This window comes from Pelobates fuscus, chromosome 3 (assembly GCF_036172605.1).
Source record: "Pelobates fuscus isolate aPelFus1 chromosome 3, aPelFus1.pri, whole genome shotgun sequence".
Lineage (NCBI taxonomy): Eukaryota > Metazoa > Chordata > Amphibia > Anura > Pelobatidae > Pelobates > Pelobates fuscus.
Genome location: NC_086319.1, coordinates 426,978,212 through 426,996,101, shown reverse-complemented (window position 1 = coordinate 426,996,101; position 17,890 = coordinate 426,978,212). Strand labels below are relative to the sequence as shown.

At 47.9% G+C, this 17,890-nt stretch overlaps 1 protein-coding gene across 1 annotated transcript in view; it reads left to right on the top strand.

The window, feature by feature from the left end:
• The window catches only part of ACAP1 (ArfGAP with coiled-coil, ankyrin repeat and PH domains 1), a 292,765-nt gene that overhangs the window by 212,203 nt on the left and 62,672 nt on the right, over positions 1 to 17,890 (top strand). Inside the window, exons 13-14 of the mRNA XM_063449848.1 lie at positions 16,286 to 16,397; positions 16,491 to 16,669. Coding sequence (XP_063305918.1) covers positions 16,286 to 16,397; positions 16,491 to 16,669 — 291 coding nt within the window. The remainder of the gene's footprint in view (positions 1 to 16,285; positions 16,398 to 16,490; positions 16,670 to 17,890) is intronic.

The following is a 17,890-nucleotide window of genomic DNA, read 5'->3' as shown; positions in this document are numbered from 1 at the left end:
ATACACTCACATTCCAGGCATATCATTGCTTGGTCACTATATTGAACTAGGTCTGAAGCCCACATGTTCTAGGCATGTTGTTGATCACTCACTGTGTAGAACCAGGTATGATACACTCACATTCCAGGCATATCATTGTTTGGTCACTATGTAGAACTAGTGTGTTGTTGCTCACTCACTGTGTAGAACCAGGCTTGATACACTCACATTCCAGGCATATCATTGCTTGGTCACTATATAGAACTAGGTCTGAAGCCCACATGTTCTAGGCGTGTTGTTGATCACTCACTGTGTAGAACCAGGTATGATACACTCACATTCCAGGCATATCATTGTTTGGTCACTATGTAGAACTAGGTCTGAAGCCCACATGTTCGAGGCGTGTTGTTGCTTACTCACTGTGTAGAACCAGGTATGATACACTCACATTCCAGGCATATCATTGCTTGGTCGCTATGTAGAACTAAGTCTGAAGCCCACATGTTCTAGGCATGTTGTTGCTCACTCACTGTGTAGAACCAGGTACGATACTGTAATGATATTGATGTTACAAAGTGTTGGAGTCCAGTAGCCAGATCAGCAATGTTTTCTGCCAGAGGTAGCCACTCGTTACCCAGGTGGTTGAGCCCCTGAGCCTTGAGTGGCCTTCTGGTCTTAAGCAGAGATGGGAGACTGGAACAGAGAGATGGTAATCGTAGTGAGGCAAGCCGAGGTCAGTGGGAAGGAGAAGCAGCAAAGTCAAAAACGGTCCAAAATCAGCAACAGGTAGGAGAAACAGGAACAAGCTTGATTAGAGAGTACAGGAACCACAATAATCTGGCAAAGGTACAGAGACAGGAAGTGGCTTTTATAGGCCAAGAACCAGACACATGACCAGACACAGCTGAAGAGACTTGTCACTGATACCAATGCTTATAGAGTCAAGGTTACCAGATCTCAGGTACATTTGCAAAAGGAAGAGGTTTAGCAGCATGTAAACCAGGGTTCGAAACCCAGCAGTCAGTTCCTTACATTACTCCCACCTCTACAGGCGCAGCCTCTGGATGCCCTATTTCCTGGTTTAGCAGGGTACTGTGCATGGAAAGACTGAAGAAGATCAGGAGCATGAATATTGTCCACTGGTTCCCATGATCTATCCTCTTCACCATAGCCTTTCCAAAGAACCAAATATTGAAGCTTGTTGCGGAATATCCTGGAGTCAAGAATTTTTTCCACCTCGTATTCATCTTCACCATCCACGAGGACTGGTGGTGGGGCAGGCAGGGCTCGACCAGGGAAAGTATTTTTATGAAAAGGTTTAAGCAGTGCAACGTGAAACACCGGATGTATTTTCATGGAATCTGGAAGTTGCAGCCGGAAGGTGACAGCTGTCAGGGTACCTGTGGTCTCTACCTCCGAAAGAGGTAGAGACTTAGCTGTTCCTCCATCCAGACGGTCTGATGGCTCCCTTCCCCGCGGTCTATCCGGTCATGCTAGGCCGGCCGCGAGGGAGTGACTGCCTTTTACAGCATCTAGGCAGGAAGTAGTCATCAGGACACTCCTCCGGAACGACCTGTCAGTCAATTGCTGCAGGACCAATCAAGACGCCTCGGAGGCGTGGTTACTGCTCTGAACAGGGTATTTAACAGAGCTTCTTTCATTAGCTCATTGCCCTGTCGTGGTTCTAGCTTGTTCTAGTCACTCAGTGCTTGTGTATTCTATTTTCCCTTTTGGTTTTGACCCGGCTTGTTTACCTTACTCTGCTTATCTCTGTTACCCTTGATTCGGCTTGTCTCTCGCTTACCTGTCTTCTGTTACCCTCGACCTCGGCTTGTCTTTGACCATTCTATACAGTGCTACTTACGTTAGTCCGGCCATTCTAAGGTCCGGTATACGTATCTGGCTACTGTTTGTACTCTGCGTGTTGGATCCCTGTCCCGATCCTGACATTACGACAGGGCCAATGGATCCTGCGAGTACAAACAGTCAGCTTGCCTCTCCTGATCCTAGGTTTGAAGCCATGGATCACAGAATGGATCAGATGGCGCTTGCGCTACAGGCTCTATTATCTCGTGCCAATAACCCACCAGAGGAGATACGTAATACCCCTGTTTCTCCTGCCGGTTCAGGTCTAGAGGTAGCCACAGTGGGTACTTCTTCTCGCATTACCCCCCCAGTACGCTATGGTGGGGCTCCTGAGAAGTGTCTTGGTTTCTTAAACCAAATTAGTATCCATTTTGAATTGCAACCTCGCTCTTATCTTACAGATAGGGCAAAGGTAGGATTTATTATCACCCTACTTATTGAGAAAGCTCTGAGATGGGCCAACCCATTATGGGAGAACGATAACCCATTAGTTTATAACTATAACGCCTTTGTAGCTGCTTTTAGAAGAACATTTGACCCTCCAGGTAGAAAGGTTAATGCAGCCAGACTACTGTTGCGTCTGAGACAGGAGAACCGAACACTGGTGGATTATGCACTAGAGTTCAGGTCTCTGGCGTCAGAGGTCAAGTGGAATGAGCAGGCGTATATGGATGTATTTTTGAATGGCTTATCTGAAGTAATCCTTGATGAGGTTGCTACCAGAGAACTCCCTGAGAATTTAGAGGATTTAATTTCGTTCATCTCTCGTATAGATGAACGTTTAAGAGAGAGACAGAACACTCGAGAGAAGAACCGGAGACCTTATATTAGGTTAGCCCCCGCTTTTCCAAGTCCTGACTCCACGGTATCTTTGCTTCCTGAACCTATGCAGATAGGGTTTACCCGCCTCTCTGAGGAGGAAAGACAGTACAGGAGAAGAGAGGGTTTGTGTATGTATTGTGGAGCTAAGGGTCATTTACTCTCAAACTGTTCTAACCGCCCGGGAAACGCTCGCACCTAAGTCCCTCTAGAGGACAGGTCTTGGGTGTTTCTATTTTGTCCTCTACTCCTAAGTATTAAGATCACAGGCTTCTGCTACCAGTTTCCTTAACTTGCGGGAGGGAAGTAGTAAGGGCTATGGCTTTGATAGATTCCGGTGCTGCTGAGAATTTTATCGACCAAGCCTTTGCCAGTAAAAACAATTTCCCATCCCAGCTAAGGGAGACACCCTTGGCCGTTGAGGCCATAGATGGTAGACCACTACTAGACCCTGTTATCTTTCGTGAAACCATACCCATTGAGTTAAAGGTTGGCATCCTACACGTGGAGAATTTATCTCTTCTGCTCATTTCGTCTCCTTCCGTTCCCATAGTTCTGGGGTACCCATGGTTGAAAGAACATAACCCTATTATTGATTGGGAGTTAGGGGAGATACTCTCGTGGGGCCAGGGCTGCCAGGATCGGTGTTTGTGCAAGGTTTCACAATTAGCTAATATTAACATACAGGAGAATCCTACTCAGTCCACAGAAAGACAAATACCAGACCTTTACCTAGACTTAAGGGCAGTGTTTGACAAGAAGAATGCCGATTCTTTGCCGCCACACAGGTCATTTGACTGTAAAATTAAGCTTTTACCCGGGACTATGCCTCCGAGGGGCCATGTATATCCTTTGTCTGTTCAGGAGAACTCGGTTCTAGAGGAGAATATTCAGGAGAATTTAGAAAAGGGATTCATCAGGAGGTCTTCTTCTCCGGCCGGGGCGGGGTTCTTTTTCATTAAAAAGAAAGATGGCACGCTGAGACCTTGTATCGATTACCGAGGCTTAAATAAAATAACTGTCAGAAATGCCTATCCCATCCCACTGATTACCGAGTTATTTGATCGTCTTAAGGGCTCCAAAATCTTCACCAAGTTAGATCTCAGAGGGGCTTACAATTTGGTGAGAATCCAGCATGGTCACGAGTGGATGACGGCATTCAATACCCGGTATGGCCATTACGAGTACACTGTTATGCCATTTGGACTATGCAATGCTCCTGCAGTATTTCAAGAGTTGATTAATGAGGTACTTAGGGAGTTTCAGCATGATTGTGTTATTGTTTACCTGGACGACATACTAATACACTCTAAGGAGATTGAGACTCACCATAGACAGGTCAGAAAGGTGTTACACAAACTTCTGCAACATGGTCTATACTGCAAATTGGAGAAGTGCAGTTTTGATCAGTCTCAGGTAGACTTTCTTGGGTACGTGATTTCTGGGGAAGGTTTTAAAATGGATCCTGGTAAACTCCAATCTATTTTAGACTGGCCTTTGCCCAAAGGACTCAAGGCTATCCAAAGGTTTATTGGTTTTTCCAACTACTATAGGCGCTTCATTAAGGGTTACTCCTCTATCATTGCGCCTATTACCAATATGACCAAACAAGGGGCTGATACTAAGTTCTGGTCTGAGGAAGCTCTTGGTGCTTTTAAGACTCTCAAGGAACTTTTTGCCTCAGCTCCCATTCTAGTTCATCCTGATACGACTCTGCCTTTCCTGCTCGAGGTCGATGCTTCTGAGACAGGAGTTGGGGCTGTTCTGTCTCAAAGGTTAGGGGTGGATAAACCGTTACACCCTTGTGGTTTTTTCTCTAAAAAACTTTCTGGGCCTGAGAGCAGATATGACATCGGGGAGAGGGAACTGTTAGCGGTCATTAAGGCTTTAAAGGAGTGGAGACATTTACTAGAAGGGACACTACACCCTGTTACTATCCTAACGGATCATAAGAACTTGTCTTATATTGGGGAGGCCAAGCGCTTGTCCGCCAGGCAGGCTCGCTGGGCTTTGTTCCTCACTCACTTTAATTATGTACTCACGTATAGACCTGGTTCTAAGAACTCTAAAGCCGATGCCTTGTCTCGTCAATATGAACCATCCACTATAACTGAACCACTTATGTCCTCCATAGTTCCTAAGGGGAATATCATCGCGAACACGATTCTCAGGATTCACTCTCCATTGCTTTCTGAGATCATGAAGTTTCAGCATTTGGCACCCAAACAGACTCCTGGGGATCGACACTTCGTTCCTGCCGCTCTCCAACTGGAGGTGCTACGCTGTCTCCATAACAGCAAGGTGGCTGGGCATCCTGGTATCCGCAAGACTTATGCGCTGGTCTCTAAAGATTTTTGGTGGCCTGACTTACGCAAGGATATTAAAGAATTCATCGGGGCATGTGAAGTTTGTACCAAGACCAAGCTACCCCATTCGCTTCCATGCGGATTTCTGCACCCTTTAGAGGTTCCTGAAAAGCCTTGGTCCTGTCTGGCAATGGACTTCATTGTTGATTTGCCTATCTCTAAAAAGCAGACTGTCATCCTCACTGTGGTAGACAGATTTACTAAAATGGCTCACTTCATTCCCTTACCTAAACTCCCATCTTCGCCCGAATTAGCGGAGATATTCGCCAGGGAGATTTTCCGGTTGCATGGGATACCTTCCCAAATTGTCTCTGACAGAGGCTCCCAATTTGTTTCCCGTTTTTGGAGATCATTCTGCTCCCAACTAGGCATCAAATTGAATTTCTCCTCTGCCTATCATCCTCAGTCCAATGGAGCTGCTGAACGCACTAACCAAAAAGTTGAACAATATCTACGTTGTTTCGTTTCAGACCAGGACGACTGGGTCGGTTTGATTCCTTGGGCGGAGTTTGCACACAACAATCTCGTTTGCGATTCTACTCATTCAAGCCCCTTCTTCATGAATTATGGTTTTCATCCGTCTGTTCTTCCTTCGGATTCTCCTTCCCAGGGGGTGCCGTCGGTTGATGTTCATGTTGCCAATTTGAGGAAGTTGTGGGATCAAACTCGACAAATCCTTGTGCACAACTCTATGTTGGTTAAGAAACACGCTGATAAACGTAGAAGGCGGCTCCGGTCTTTGTTCCAGGTGATAGGGTATGGCTGAGCACGAGGAACATCCGTTTAAAAGTGCCATCCATGAAGTTCGCTCCTCGTTATATTGGACCCTACAGGGTGCTGACCCGTATCAATCCAGTTGCGTATCGTTTAGCTCTTCCTAATACCTTACGCATCCCGAACTCGTTTCACGTTTCATTGTTGAAACCACTCATATGTAACAGATTTTCCTCCACAATAGCCCCTCCTCGCTCCGTTCAGGTGGAGGGTCAGGAGGAGTATGAGCTCAACTCTATTATTGATTCTCGAATCTCCCGGGGGAGAGTACAATATCTGGTTGATTGGAAGGGATATGGTCCTGAGGAGAGGAGTTGGGTACCTCAGGAGGATGTTCATGCTCCCCGTCTCCGCAGGGCGTATCACTCTCGCTTCCCATCTCGTCCCGGTTCATTCCGCCCGGTGGGCGTATCTGAGAGGGGGGATACTGTCAGGGTACCTGTGGTCTCTACCTCCGAAAGAGGTAGAGACTTAGCTGTTCCTCCATCCAGACGGTCTGATGGCTCCCTTCCCCGCGGTCTATCCGGTCATGCTAGGCCGGCCGCGAGGGAGTGACTGCCTTTTACAGCATCTAGGCAGGAAGTAGTCATCAGGACACTCCTCCGGAACGACCTGTCAGTCAATTTCTGCAGGACCAATCAAGACGCCTCGGAGGCGTGGTTACTGCTCTGAACAGGGTATTTAACAGAGCTTCTTTCATTAGCTCATTGCCCTGTCGTGGTTCTAGCTTGTTCTAGTCACTCAGTGCTTGTGTATTCTATTTTCCCTTTTGGTTTTGACCCGGCTTGTTTACCTTACTCTGCTTATCTCTGTTACCCTTGATTCGGCTTGTCTCTCGCTTACCTGTCTTCTGTTACCCTCGACCTCGGCTTGTCTTTGACCATTCTATACAGTGCTACTTACGTTAGTCCGGCCATTCTAAGGTCCGGTATACGTATCTGGCTACTGTTTGTACTCTGCGTGTTGGATCCCTGTCCCGATCCTGACAACAGCATTGATCTGAGCGATGATCTCAAAAGGTCCCATGAACTTTTGACCCAATTTATGAGAAGGAATCCTAAGCTTAAGATTCTTTGTTGACAGCCAAACCTTGTCACCAACATGATAAACTGGGGCCTCCTTTCTATGCCTATCAGCAGCTCTTTTGTAACATTCCTGAGCCTCCGAAAGAGTCTTCTTCAGCAGTTCTTGGGAATCTCGTAAGGCGGTTAGCCGGTCAGTGACTGCAGGAATGGAAGTACTAATTGGGAGACTCACTAGAAAGGTTGGATGGTAACCATAATTAGCAGAAAATGGGCTCAGAGAAGTGGAGCAGTGTTGGGCATTGTTATAGGCAAATTCCGCTGTGGGTAGAAAATCCAGCCAGTCATCCTGCAGGTAACTAATATAGCACCGCAAATATTGTTCTAACGTCTGGTTGGTTCGCTCAGTCTGTCCATTACTTTGTGGATGAAAAGCTGACGACAGATTTACATTAATACCTAGAATAGAACAAGAATATTTCCAAAAATGAGATGTAAACTGCACTCCCCTGTCAGAAATTACTTCATCAGGCACTCCATGCAAGCGAAATATTTCCCGAATAACTAGGTCAGCAGTCTGTTTAGCTGAAGGGAGACCATGAGCTGGTATGAAATGACTCATCTTAGTTAACCGGTCCACAACAACAAGAATGGTAGTGTGTTCCTTAGAGGGGGGTAGTTCCACAATAAAGTCCATGGATATAGATCCCCAGGGACAATGGGGAATAGGAAGAGGCTGAAGCATGCCAACAGGGGATGAGCGAGGAGTCTTATGTCTGGCACATACACCACAAGAGGACACATACTTCTTAACATCCTCATAATATTTAGGCCACCAAAAGGATCGGGTAAGTAGTTCTTGTGTCTTTCGGATTCCTGGATGACCTGCTGGTTTTGAGTCATGGTAGAGACGTAAAACGTCCAGTCGCACTGATTCTGGAACAAACAGACGTTGTTGAAAAATCCAAAACCCATTAAGCATGGTCATATGAAGATCACGAGGAGGATCACGAAAAACTGGATCATCAGCGTAGCCCTTTTTAATGCGAGACATTAGATCAGAAGGAAAGGTAACTCCTAAAAATCTACTCTCAGGCAAGATGGTGGCTTTGGTTACTGTAGTATGGAGGGGGTCAGCTATCCTAGACAAGGCATCGGCCTTGCCATTTCTGGAACCAGGGCGGTATGAAATCAAAAAATTAAACCTTGAGAAAAATAGGGACCAGCGTGCTTGTCTGGCTGACAGTCTCTTAGCTGATTGAATACATTCCAGATTTTTGTGATCTGTGAGGACAGTAATTGGATGGGTGGCTCCCTCCAAGAGATGTCTCCATTCGGCAAAGGCAGCTTTTATAGCCAAAAGTTCTTTATTCCCTATGTCATAATTTCTTTCTGCTGGTAACATCTGGCGGGAATAGAAGGCACATGGATGTAACAACATCTTAGGTCCAGTCCTTTGAGACAGTATAGCCCCAACAGCTGTATCAGAAGCATCTACCTCTACAGTAAATGGCAATTCTGGCTGAGGATGTACCAGGATAGGGGCAGATGTAAACAGAGTCTTTAATCTGGAAAATGCAGTGTCAGCCTTATTGGACCACTGAAAAGGAGTCCCTTTACGTGTAAGTTCAGTGATCGATGTAATAACGGCAGAGAAATTCTTAATGAAACGCCTGTAAAAATTGGCAAACCCCACAAATCTCTGAATATCTTTTTCATTCTTGGGGATGGGCCAGTCCAGCACAGCTTTAATTTTACTTGCGTCCATACTTAAACCTTTAGGAGTTATTACATATCCCAGGAATTGAATTTCTGTTTGTTCAAACTCACATTTTTCCAGTTTAATGTATAGGTGGTGGGTACGAAGGCGCTCAAGAACAATGCAGACCTGTTTTCTGTGATTTTCAAGATTATCAGAAAATATCAGGATATCATCCAAATATGCCACAACAAACTGATCCAGGAGATCCCGTAGTACATCATTGATTAGATGCTGAAAACTTGCAGGGGCATTACAAAGCCCAAATGGCATTACTAGATATTCGTAATGTCCGTACCTGGTTCTGAAAGCTGTTTTCCATTCATCATTTGGTCTTATGCGAACCAGATTATATGCCCCCCGTAGATCAAGCTTCGTAAATATTTTAGCTGAACTAAGTCTCTCCAGAAGTTCAGGAATGAGAGGCAAGGAATAGCGTTTTTTAACAGTGATTTTATTAATGTCCCTGTAATCGACACATGGCCGTAGACTGCCATCTTTCTTTTCTACAAAGAATATAGGAGCTCCTGCTGGAGAAGTAGATGGTCGAATAAAGCCTTTGGCAAGATTTTCTTGTATGTATTTGTTACGACACTCACCGCCTGGAGAGTGAAGCCGCCGTTTAGTCGATAATCCCCTTTCTCCAGAAATGCAATTCCCGCATAACCGATCATAAAACTCCCGAACGGAGCATACGAATGCGGTAACTCCCGATCAGCAATCCATCCGAAATCCTTCCACAGCTAGAAATAAACGAAAGCGCTGTCCCAATAGTCAATCCCTCCACAAACGAGACAAAGCTCCGTTTTGAAGGTCAAGCAGAATGTGTTTAATGGGGGCTACCTGCCCAGTATTTATGCAGGTCTCCACCAGGTAGACACTCCCCTAGGGGACCTGGTGGAAGACTGTAAAATATATTAAACAGTGGTGGCAGCGGTGGGATGGCGTCCTAGTGCGAGGACAAGCAGCTCGTAGACACTGGTAACGTTTGGAATTCCAAATTGAGGGCAACGCTAGTATCCGTACAGCGCCCCTGGCTACAGCAGGATGGAATCAGCTAGCTTTTGGACAGCGTTCCATGATGAGGAGGAGGAGGCGGCCGCGGACTACAGGGATGCAGACCGAAAGGAAGTCTGGTATGATGCCCTGGAAGACGCCCAGTGGCGGCGAGGTGAGAGTCTCCCCAGTGATGAGCAGCGGCTACAGAAGCGTGTGGCGATGCGGATGTCTCTATTGGGAGAGCAGCCCCTGGATGAATGGGTGACAAGACTAGAGACCCTGGTATGGCGAGAGATCTGGCTAGACAACGCATACCAGGCCCTCTGGTGGCATACCATTCGACTTACCCCCTGGACGGCCGAGCACGACTTACCGGAGGGGGATGATTATGATGGCCCGGGTTTATTATGGGATGCCTTGGAGGACGATATTGATCTTGGCAGCACGGAGGGGTCTAGGTTTTGGGACATCTACGACTACCGGATGGGCATGTATGTCTGGGCTGACGAACGCGAGGTGAGCAAAGACATGACCCACCTGGTAACAAGGGAGTGGGAACTGGAGCAGGCCTACCAACACCTGCTCTTCGCCATTCAGCCACAGTCTACACTGCAAGCAGAACCAGGTCTAGAGCCCTTCAGCTGGAAGGATATCGTAGAGGTTTACTGGGAAGATCCCCAACCCCAGAGTGAGTGTCAGGGGGCGTAAGGTGTCGACCTTCCCCCCCAGCAGCAGTGTGTCCTACAGAGAGCAGAGACAGTTGGTCCCTCTCTTCAGCAACAGGACAATGTTACGGGAGTGGAGACAGGCGGTCTCCCTCTCCAGCGGCAGTGTGCGTTACAGGGAGCTGAAGGTGCCGTTCTTGCTCCCCAGCGGCAGTCTACGGTGCAGGGAGAGGAGCCTGTTATCCCCTCTCCCCAGCGGCTGAAGGTGTGTAAGGGAGAGGAGTTTGTTATTCCCTCTCCCCAGCGGCAGCGCAGCTCACCAAGGGGAGACAGTAAGCCCCTCACCAGCGCAGATGGGACTGTGGTCTCTGCGCCCTGCCTACAGGGAGTACATAGGGTCAGCCCTGCTCCCCAGCGGCTGAAAGTGTGTAAGGGAGAGGAGTTGGTTACCCCCTCTCCCCAGCGGCAGCTTAGCACACCAAGGGGAGACAGTAAGCCCCACACCAGCACAGATGGGACCGTGGTCTCTGCGCCCAAGTTACAGGGAGCTGAAGGGGCCGTCCTCCCTCCCCAGCGGCAGTGTGATTTGTTGGGAATTGGGAGCCCAGTCTCCATTCCCCAGCGGCAGAGTATCCAGCAGGGAATAGAGAGCCCAGCAGGACTCTGTGTTGGGAGGAGAGACAGTCGGTCTCCCTCCGCAGAGACTGGAAGTATGTATGGGAGAGGAGATTGTTACCACCTCTCCCCAGCGGCGGATCATTAATGTACAGGGAATAGAGAGCCCAGTCTCCATTCCCCAGCGGCAGAGTGTTCTAATGGGAGAGGAGCTGGTTACCACCTCTCCCCAGCGGCAGCTTAATGTACCAGGGGGAGACTGTAAGCCCCACAACTGTGCAGATGGGACCGTGGTCTCTGCACCTACAGCACAGGGTGTAAGGACAGTCAGTCCTGTCCCCCAGCAACAAGGCTGCTTAGCCAAAGGGGAGACAGTCGGTCTCCCCCTGCAACAGCGGAGCTATGTATCCAAAGGGGAGACAGTCGGTCTCCCCCTCCGGCAGCAGAGCGGTGCATCTAAAGGGGAGACAGTCGGTCTCCAGCAACCAGGCTCCAACCAGACTACTCCCGGGGTAGTGCTGGCACCAGGGCAGAGTACCGTTGGGCTCTGCCCACTCAGCAACCCACCAAAACAGCCTACCAGTCCCCCACACAGCCATGGTGAGGCACCTGGACCTGGACAAGTTTTTCCCTTACTCAGGTGTAATAACCATTTATTGTGGGTGGGCTGTACTACTGTTCCTGTTTTGTGGGTGGGCTGCTGGACTAACAAGGGCACTGACCGGCAAGAGGTCAGGTACCCTGTTAGTCTGTTTGGAAAAGGGGAGAAATGTGACAAAACCAACCTCGCCACTGGGCCCTGGAGAAGCTTGTTTGCCCGCCTCCTACCTGCTGACTATGGCCCCTGGATTATTTGGGGCATATTGTATTTTATTGTGCGACTGCTGGCCCTTTAAGTACAGTGAATGGTATTTTATTGTACTGCTGCTGGCCCTTTAAGAACTGTCTGGGGACATATTGAGACTTTGGGTAACAATACCCTTTAAGACTATGGCCCCTGAAAACGTATGGACTTTTATTGGTGTGTATAGCCCTTTAAGAACCGTCTGGGGACATATTGTGACTTTGCTGAACAATGCCCCTTTAAGACTATGTCCCCAGACCTGTAAAATAACTTGTTCCTGGCTTTCCCCCACTTGGTTCAGTAAATAGGGCTTACTGAACCAAGTACCACACAGGCAGACCACCCAGAAGCTAAAGTGTGCAGGCAATTTACCTCCCAGGCTGTGAGGTTACTGCCGGTTAATTGCACGTGGCGGCGGCCATCTTTGTTCAGTCGAACGCGGTCAGCGGTGTATGCTAAAGATTCTGTGGAACTGAAATCGGCTACACATTTTGCCGAACACCGCTGACCCTTACCTTCTCCCATACGGAACTTGCAGCTCCAGAGACTAAGTCCCGTTCGAAATGGTCGTTTTTTCGGCATGAAATTGACCGGCCGCACAGCCCAAATCTATGGAACTGTTTTGGGCAGGAAATTGTGCTTGCGGTCGGTCATAAAGGACTTCCAGCTAACTTTTGATCCACTGGGGGGATTTGGCTGATTTTTGGAAGGGTTTATGTTTAAAGTGGGCTGATTCCAAATATGTGGTTTTTGGGAAGATTGGATGTACGGTTTTAAAGTTATAGCACATGTATAAAAACTGTATTTTCCCTGGCTGTAATAATTATGTTAACTGGTTATCTGAGGGGAGGGAACTTGTGGGTTGTAACCGTTATGCTATTGGCTGTTTTACCCCGCCCCTGTGGGCGGGCTTTTATGTGTAAGATGGAAATAAAAGCAGACTGGGTGTGCTAGCACCTCAGATCATCTTGTACCTTCATGAAGTTTTGGCTCATGTTTGGGGGATTGGAGAACTACACTCTGGGGATTGCTATAATCACTATACTCCCCAGGGTATAATCGCTGAGCTCTGCTAAGAGCTTGTTCCTGTTCCTGCTCTCTGGAATTCGGAGAGGTCCATCTACTGGAAGCTAGACCCTGGTCTTGGGTCCAGAGTGGGTAGCGTGGCGAGACCCCAACCAAGCTGCGGCGGTTCGTGGGAGTCTACAGTGGTTATGGTGTCTGGTGAAGTGCTTTAAGTCCTCAGGAGCGCTAGGAGCATCCTTCAACGGAGGTACCCAGTCGGGGTGCCAGGCGATCCGTTACAGTAGCCAATCACAGTGGCTATAACACAAGCCCTTCCCATTTTACCCATAATACATCTCTTCCTATCCTGGAGATAATTAGGGAGAAACCTAATTAACTCCGAGGATAGGAACCATCGCCATTTTAAACCCAAACACAAAAAATGCAATAAAATACATAAAATCAGAAGTACCGAATATATAGTGTTCGTGCAACGTATCCCCAGATAGCCTGGATCTGAGGGCATATTCCTACCGAATAGCGCTCAGGTCCGATGTACACAGTCCAATCGCCATGGAGTCAAAGTCTCTCATAAGTCCTTCGGTATACGAATGACCCCATGGGACGGCTATCTGGGTAAGTTGATACGGATGAAAGAAACTCCCGAACGGAACAGTGTTCGTATGCCTCCAAGGGAATAGAAGGGGAGACGGCCGTCTCCAGCGGTGTTCGGTAGATAAAGAGTCCGTTTTTAGATCCATGGGTTTTGCACCGAACACCGCTGATTCGCCTCGTGTCCAAAATGGCCGCCGCCTCATGTTCGGCATACGAACGACGACCACCCGTACGAAATGGAATGGAGAGGTGTTTGCGGTTAACCACAACGTTCTAATTTGTGGTCAAGGTGTTAATGAGCCGCACACTCCTCTCCTGGGTGGCCGATGTTCGGTAGTTTCAATCGGTACTTTAGAAAACGTACGAACAACAGCGTACGGACAGGAAATCCACGAATCCAATGAAAACAGACGAACCAGCAATACAGGTCTATGCAGCAGGGTTCGTCACAGTATTCACAAAGTGCTTTCAATTCAGGCTCAGAAAGGGAGTATATACGGCCAAATGGGATAGCAGCTCCAGGTAGCAGCTCTATGGGGCAATCATAAGGCCTGTGAGGTGGAAGCTGATCAGCATTCTTCTTATCACAGACATCTGCAAAATCCCGATATTGTAGAGGAAGCTTAGTTAAGTTTGTATCAACCATTTCATTAATTGTTGTGGCAACAGGTGTTGCCTTAGAGGGTTGACAATTCATTAAGCAGTGTTCTGAAGGAAAGGACAAAGTTCTAGTCTTCCAATCAATCTGTGGGTTATGCAGAGCAAGCCAGGGTATACCCAAAATCACTGGAAACTGTGTTGAGGAAATTAGGTGGAAAGATATAGACTCATGGTGATTCACTTCCAGAATCAATTTTAAGGGCACAGTCTCATGTGTAACCGGGCCTGACGTAAGTGGAGAACCGTCTACTGTTTCCATTAACACAGGTGAAGATTTAGGGATAGACTGAATTTTATTTCCTGCTGCAAATTTAATATCCATAAAGTTTCCGCCTGCTCCAGAATCTATCATAGCTGTAGTTGAAATTTTATTATCACCATATTGCAAAGTGATAGGCACCACCAAATGAGGATGTTGAGTCATCATACCCTCTTCACCCTGAGCCAGAGAAAACAAGGGTTGTGTGACAGAATCCAGTTGGTCTGAAATCTGGGATTGGTGTTGAATCTGTGCACCCTCAGCAGTCATAGCTATTGTTCTTTTAGACTTGCTAGGGCAATTGATGGCATAATGCCCTGCACTACCACAATACAGGCATAAATTGTGAGTGCGTCGCCACTGTTTTTCTTCATTGGATAATGGCCCTCTTATTAGATCTACCTGCATAGCCTCAGGTTCAGAGTCCGTAGGTGTTTGTGGGGTCGGAGTAGAAATTCTTGAATAGAAAGTAGGAGTAGCACTTGGTTTAAAAGAGCCCTGTCTTTCCAATCTTCTTTCTGAAAGTCTCCGATCAATACGGATAGCCAACCGCACAAATGCATCAAACTCAACAGGAAGATCAACACGAGCTAGCTCATCTTTTATAGCTTCTGAGAGACCCCTTCTGAAGTGGAACCTCTGGGCTGATTGGTTCCAAGTAGTATCAGCAACCCACTGTCTGAATTCAGCAGCATATTCAGCCACAGAGCGCCTCCCTTGATGTAAATGAAGGAGAGTGGCTTCTGCTGTAGCACAGCGATTGGGGTCATCAAAAACTAGGCACATGGCCTCAAGAAAGTCTTTTAAATTTCCCAAGACTGGACTGTCCTGTTCCAGAAAAGGGGAGCCCCAAGCCAGGGCTTCATCTTTGAATAGGGAGAAAATAAATCCCCCCTTCTCTCTTTCAGATGGAAAACGGTTAGGTAACATCATGAAATGCAAACGGCATTGATTTAGGAAACCCCTAAATTTTTTGCGGTCTCCTCCAAATTTTTCTGGTAGAGGCAAGCGGGCATCTTGTGCAGGTGTAACAGTAGTAGCAGCAGCAGCTGCAGCAGCCGCAACATCATGTGCCCTGTAGCTGGTAAGCTCACTATGCATTGATCGAACTTCATTTTGCAGTTCAGCTACCTGATCTTGCAGCACTTGAATGGTCTGTGCCTGGGTCTGCATAGTTCTTGCATTATAAGCAACCTGCTGGGCCAATGCAGAATCTGATCCGACGGTCTCCATGAATGGGCCAGATTATTCTGTAATGATATTGATGTTACAAAGTGTTGGAGTCCAGTAGCCAGATCAGCAATGTTTTCTGCCAGAGGTAGCCACTCGTTACCCAGGTGGTTGAGCCCCTGAGCCTTGAGTGGCCTTCTGGTCTTAAGCAGAGATGGGAGACTGGAACAGAGAGATGGTAATCGTAGTGAGGCAAGCCGAGGTCAGTGGGAAGGAGAAGCAGCAAAGTCAAAAACGGTCCAAAATCAGCAACAGGTAGGAGAAACAGGAACAAGCTTGATTAGAGAGTACAGGAACCACAATAATCTGGCAAAGGTACAGAGACAGGAAGTGGCTTTTATAGGCCAAGAACCAGACACATGACCAGACACAGCTGAAGAGACTTGTCACTGATACCAATGCTTATAGAGTCAAGGTTACCAGATCAGGCATGTTGTTGCTCACTCACTGTGTAGAACCAGGTCTGATGCTCGCATGTCCTTGATATGTCGATGCTCATTCACTGGTTTCCAGGTGAGTCATTGCTCTGTTGCTACATTGTACCAGAACCAAGGTGAGTCATTGCTCAGGACCATGTCAGAAACCTACATGTTATAGACATGTCACTGTTCATTCATGTATGTTCGAGGGGTGTCATTGCTCGGTCACTGGGTAGTACGAGGTCGGATACACACATTTTCCAAGCATGTAATTGCTCAATCACATGCCAGGTATAAAGATCCCATATATAACCAGGGTTAATATTGATATGTTTGCAGCTGTATGAGTGTGTTTATGTTACACAGTAATATTTTTTGCATTGTTTTAGGTCATGCATGCTTCAGGCAGAGTCCGAACGTGTGTTACAGTTGTGGGTCAGTGCAGTCCAACGGAGTATCACAACAGCATACAGTGACAATAAACGTGACAGTGGTAGCCTTGTAAGTAAGACAATCTCTGCAAACTTAATGTAACATGGCATTAGCAATAACACACTTATTACACAGAAAACCTTTCCTTCTTGGTTTTTCCAGCGACAGTCCCGCTCCCAAGTAGAGGCTCCCACACAGCAAAGGGGAGCACAGTGTGCGCAGGATGCTGTACTGAGGGTCCCTGGAAATGCTGCCTGCTGTGACTGCCGTGCTGCGGAGCCTGAGTGGGCAAGCATCAACCTGGGGGTTACCCTCTGCATAGAGTGCAGTGGAATACACAGGTCAGGAGATGTCCTTTGCATGCATAAGCACAGACTGAACACACAAATAAATTGTACACACAGAAATGCACAAACTGAATCCCACACATCCACCCAGGAATGCATACACTGAATCCCACCCACCCAGGAATGCATACACTGAATCCCCCCCAGGAATGCACACACCGAATCCCACCCACCCAGGAATGCATACACTGAATCCCCCCAGGAATGCACACACTGAATCCCACCCACCCCAGGAATGCATACACTGAATCCCCCCCCAGGAATGCATACACTGAATCCCACCCCAGGAATGCACGAACTGAATCCCATACGCCCAGGAATGCATACACTGAATCCCACCCACCCAGGAATGCACAAACTGAATCGCACCCACCCAGGAATGCACACACTGAATCCCACACACCCAGGAATGCACACACTGAATCCCACCCACCCCAGGAATGCATACACTGAATCCCCCCCCCAGGAATGCATACACTGAATCCCCCCCCCAGGAATGCACACACTGAATCCCACCCACCCAGGAATGCACACACTGAATCCCACACACCCAGGAATGCACACAATGAATCCCCCCCAGGAATGCACATACTGAATCCCACCCACCCAGGAATGCATACACTGAATCCCACCCACCCAGGAATGCACACACTGAATCCCACACACCCAGGAATGCACAAACTGAATCCCATACGCCCAGGAATGCATACACTGAATCCCACCCACCCAGGAATGCCCAAACTGAATCCCACAAACCCAGGAATGCACACACTGAATCCCATACGCCCAGGAATGCATACACTGAATCCCACCCACCCAGGAATGCACAAACTGAATCCCACCCACCCAGGAATGCACACACTGAATCCCACACACCCAGGAATGCACACACTGAATCCCACCCACCCAGGAATGCACACACTGAATCCCACCCACCCAGGAATGCATACACTGAATCCCACCCACCCAGGAATGCACACACTGAATCCCACACACCCAGGAATGCACAAACTGAATCCCACACGCCCAGGAATGCATACACTGAATCCCACCCACCCAGGAATGCACAAACTGAACCCCATCCACCCAGGAATGCACACACTGAATCCCACACACCCAGGAATGCACAAACTGAATCCCACACACCTAGGAATGTACACACTGAATCCCATCCACCCAGGAATGCATACACTGAATCCCCCCCCCCCCCCCCAG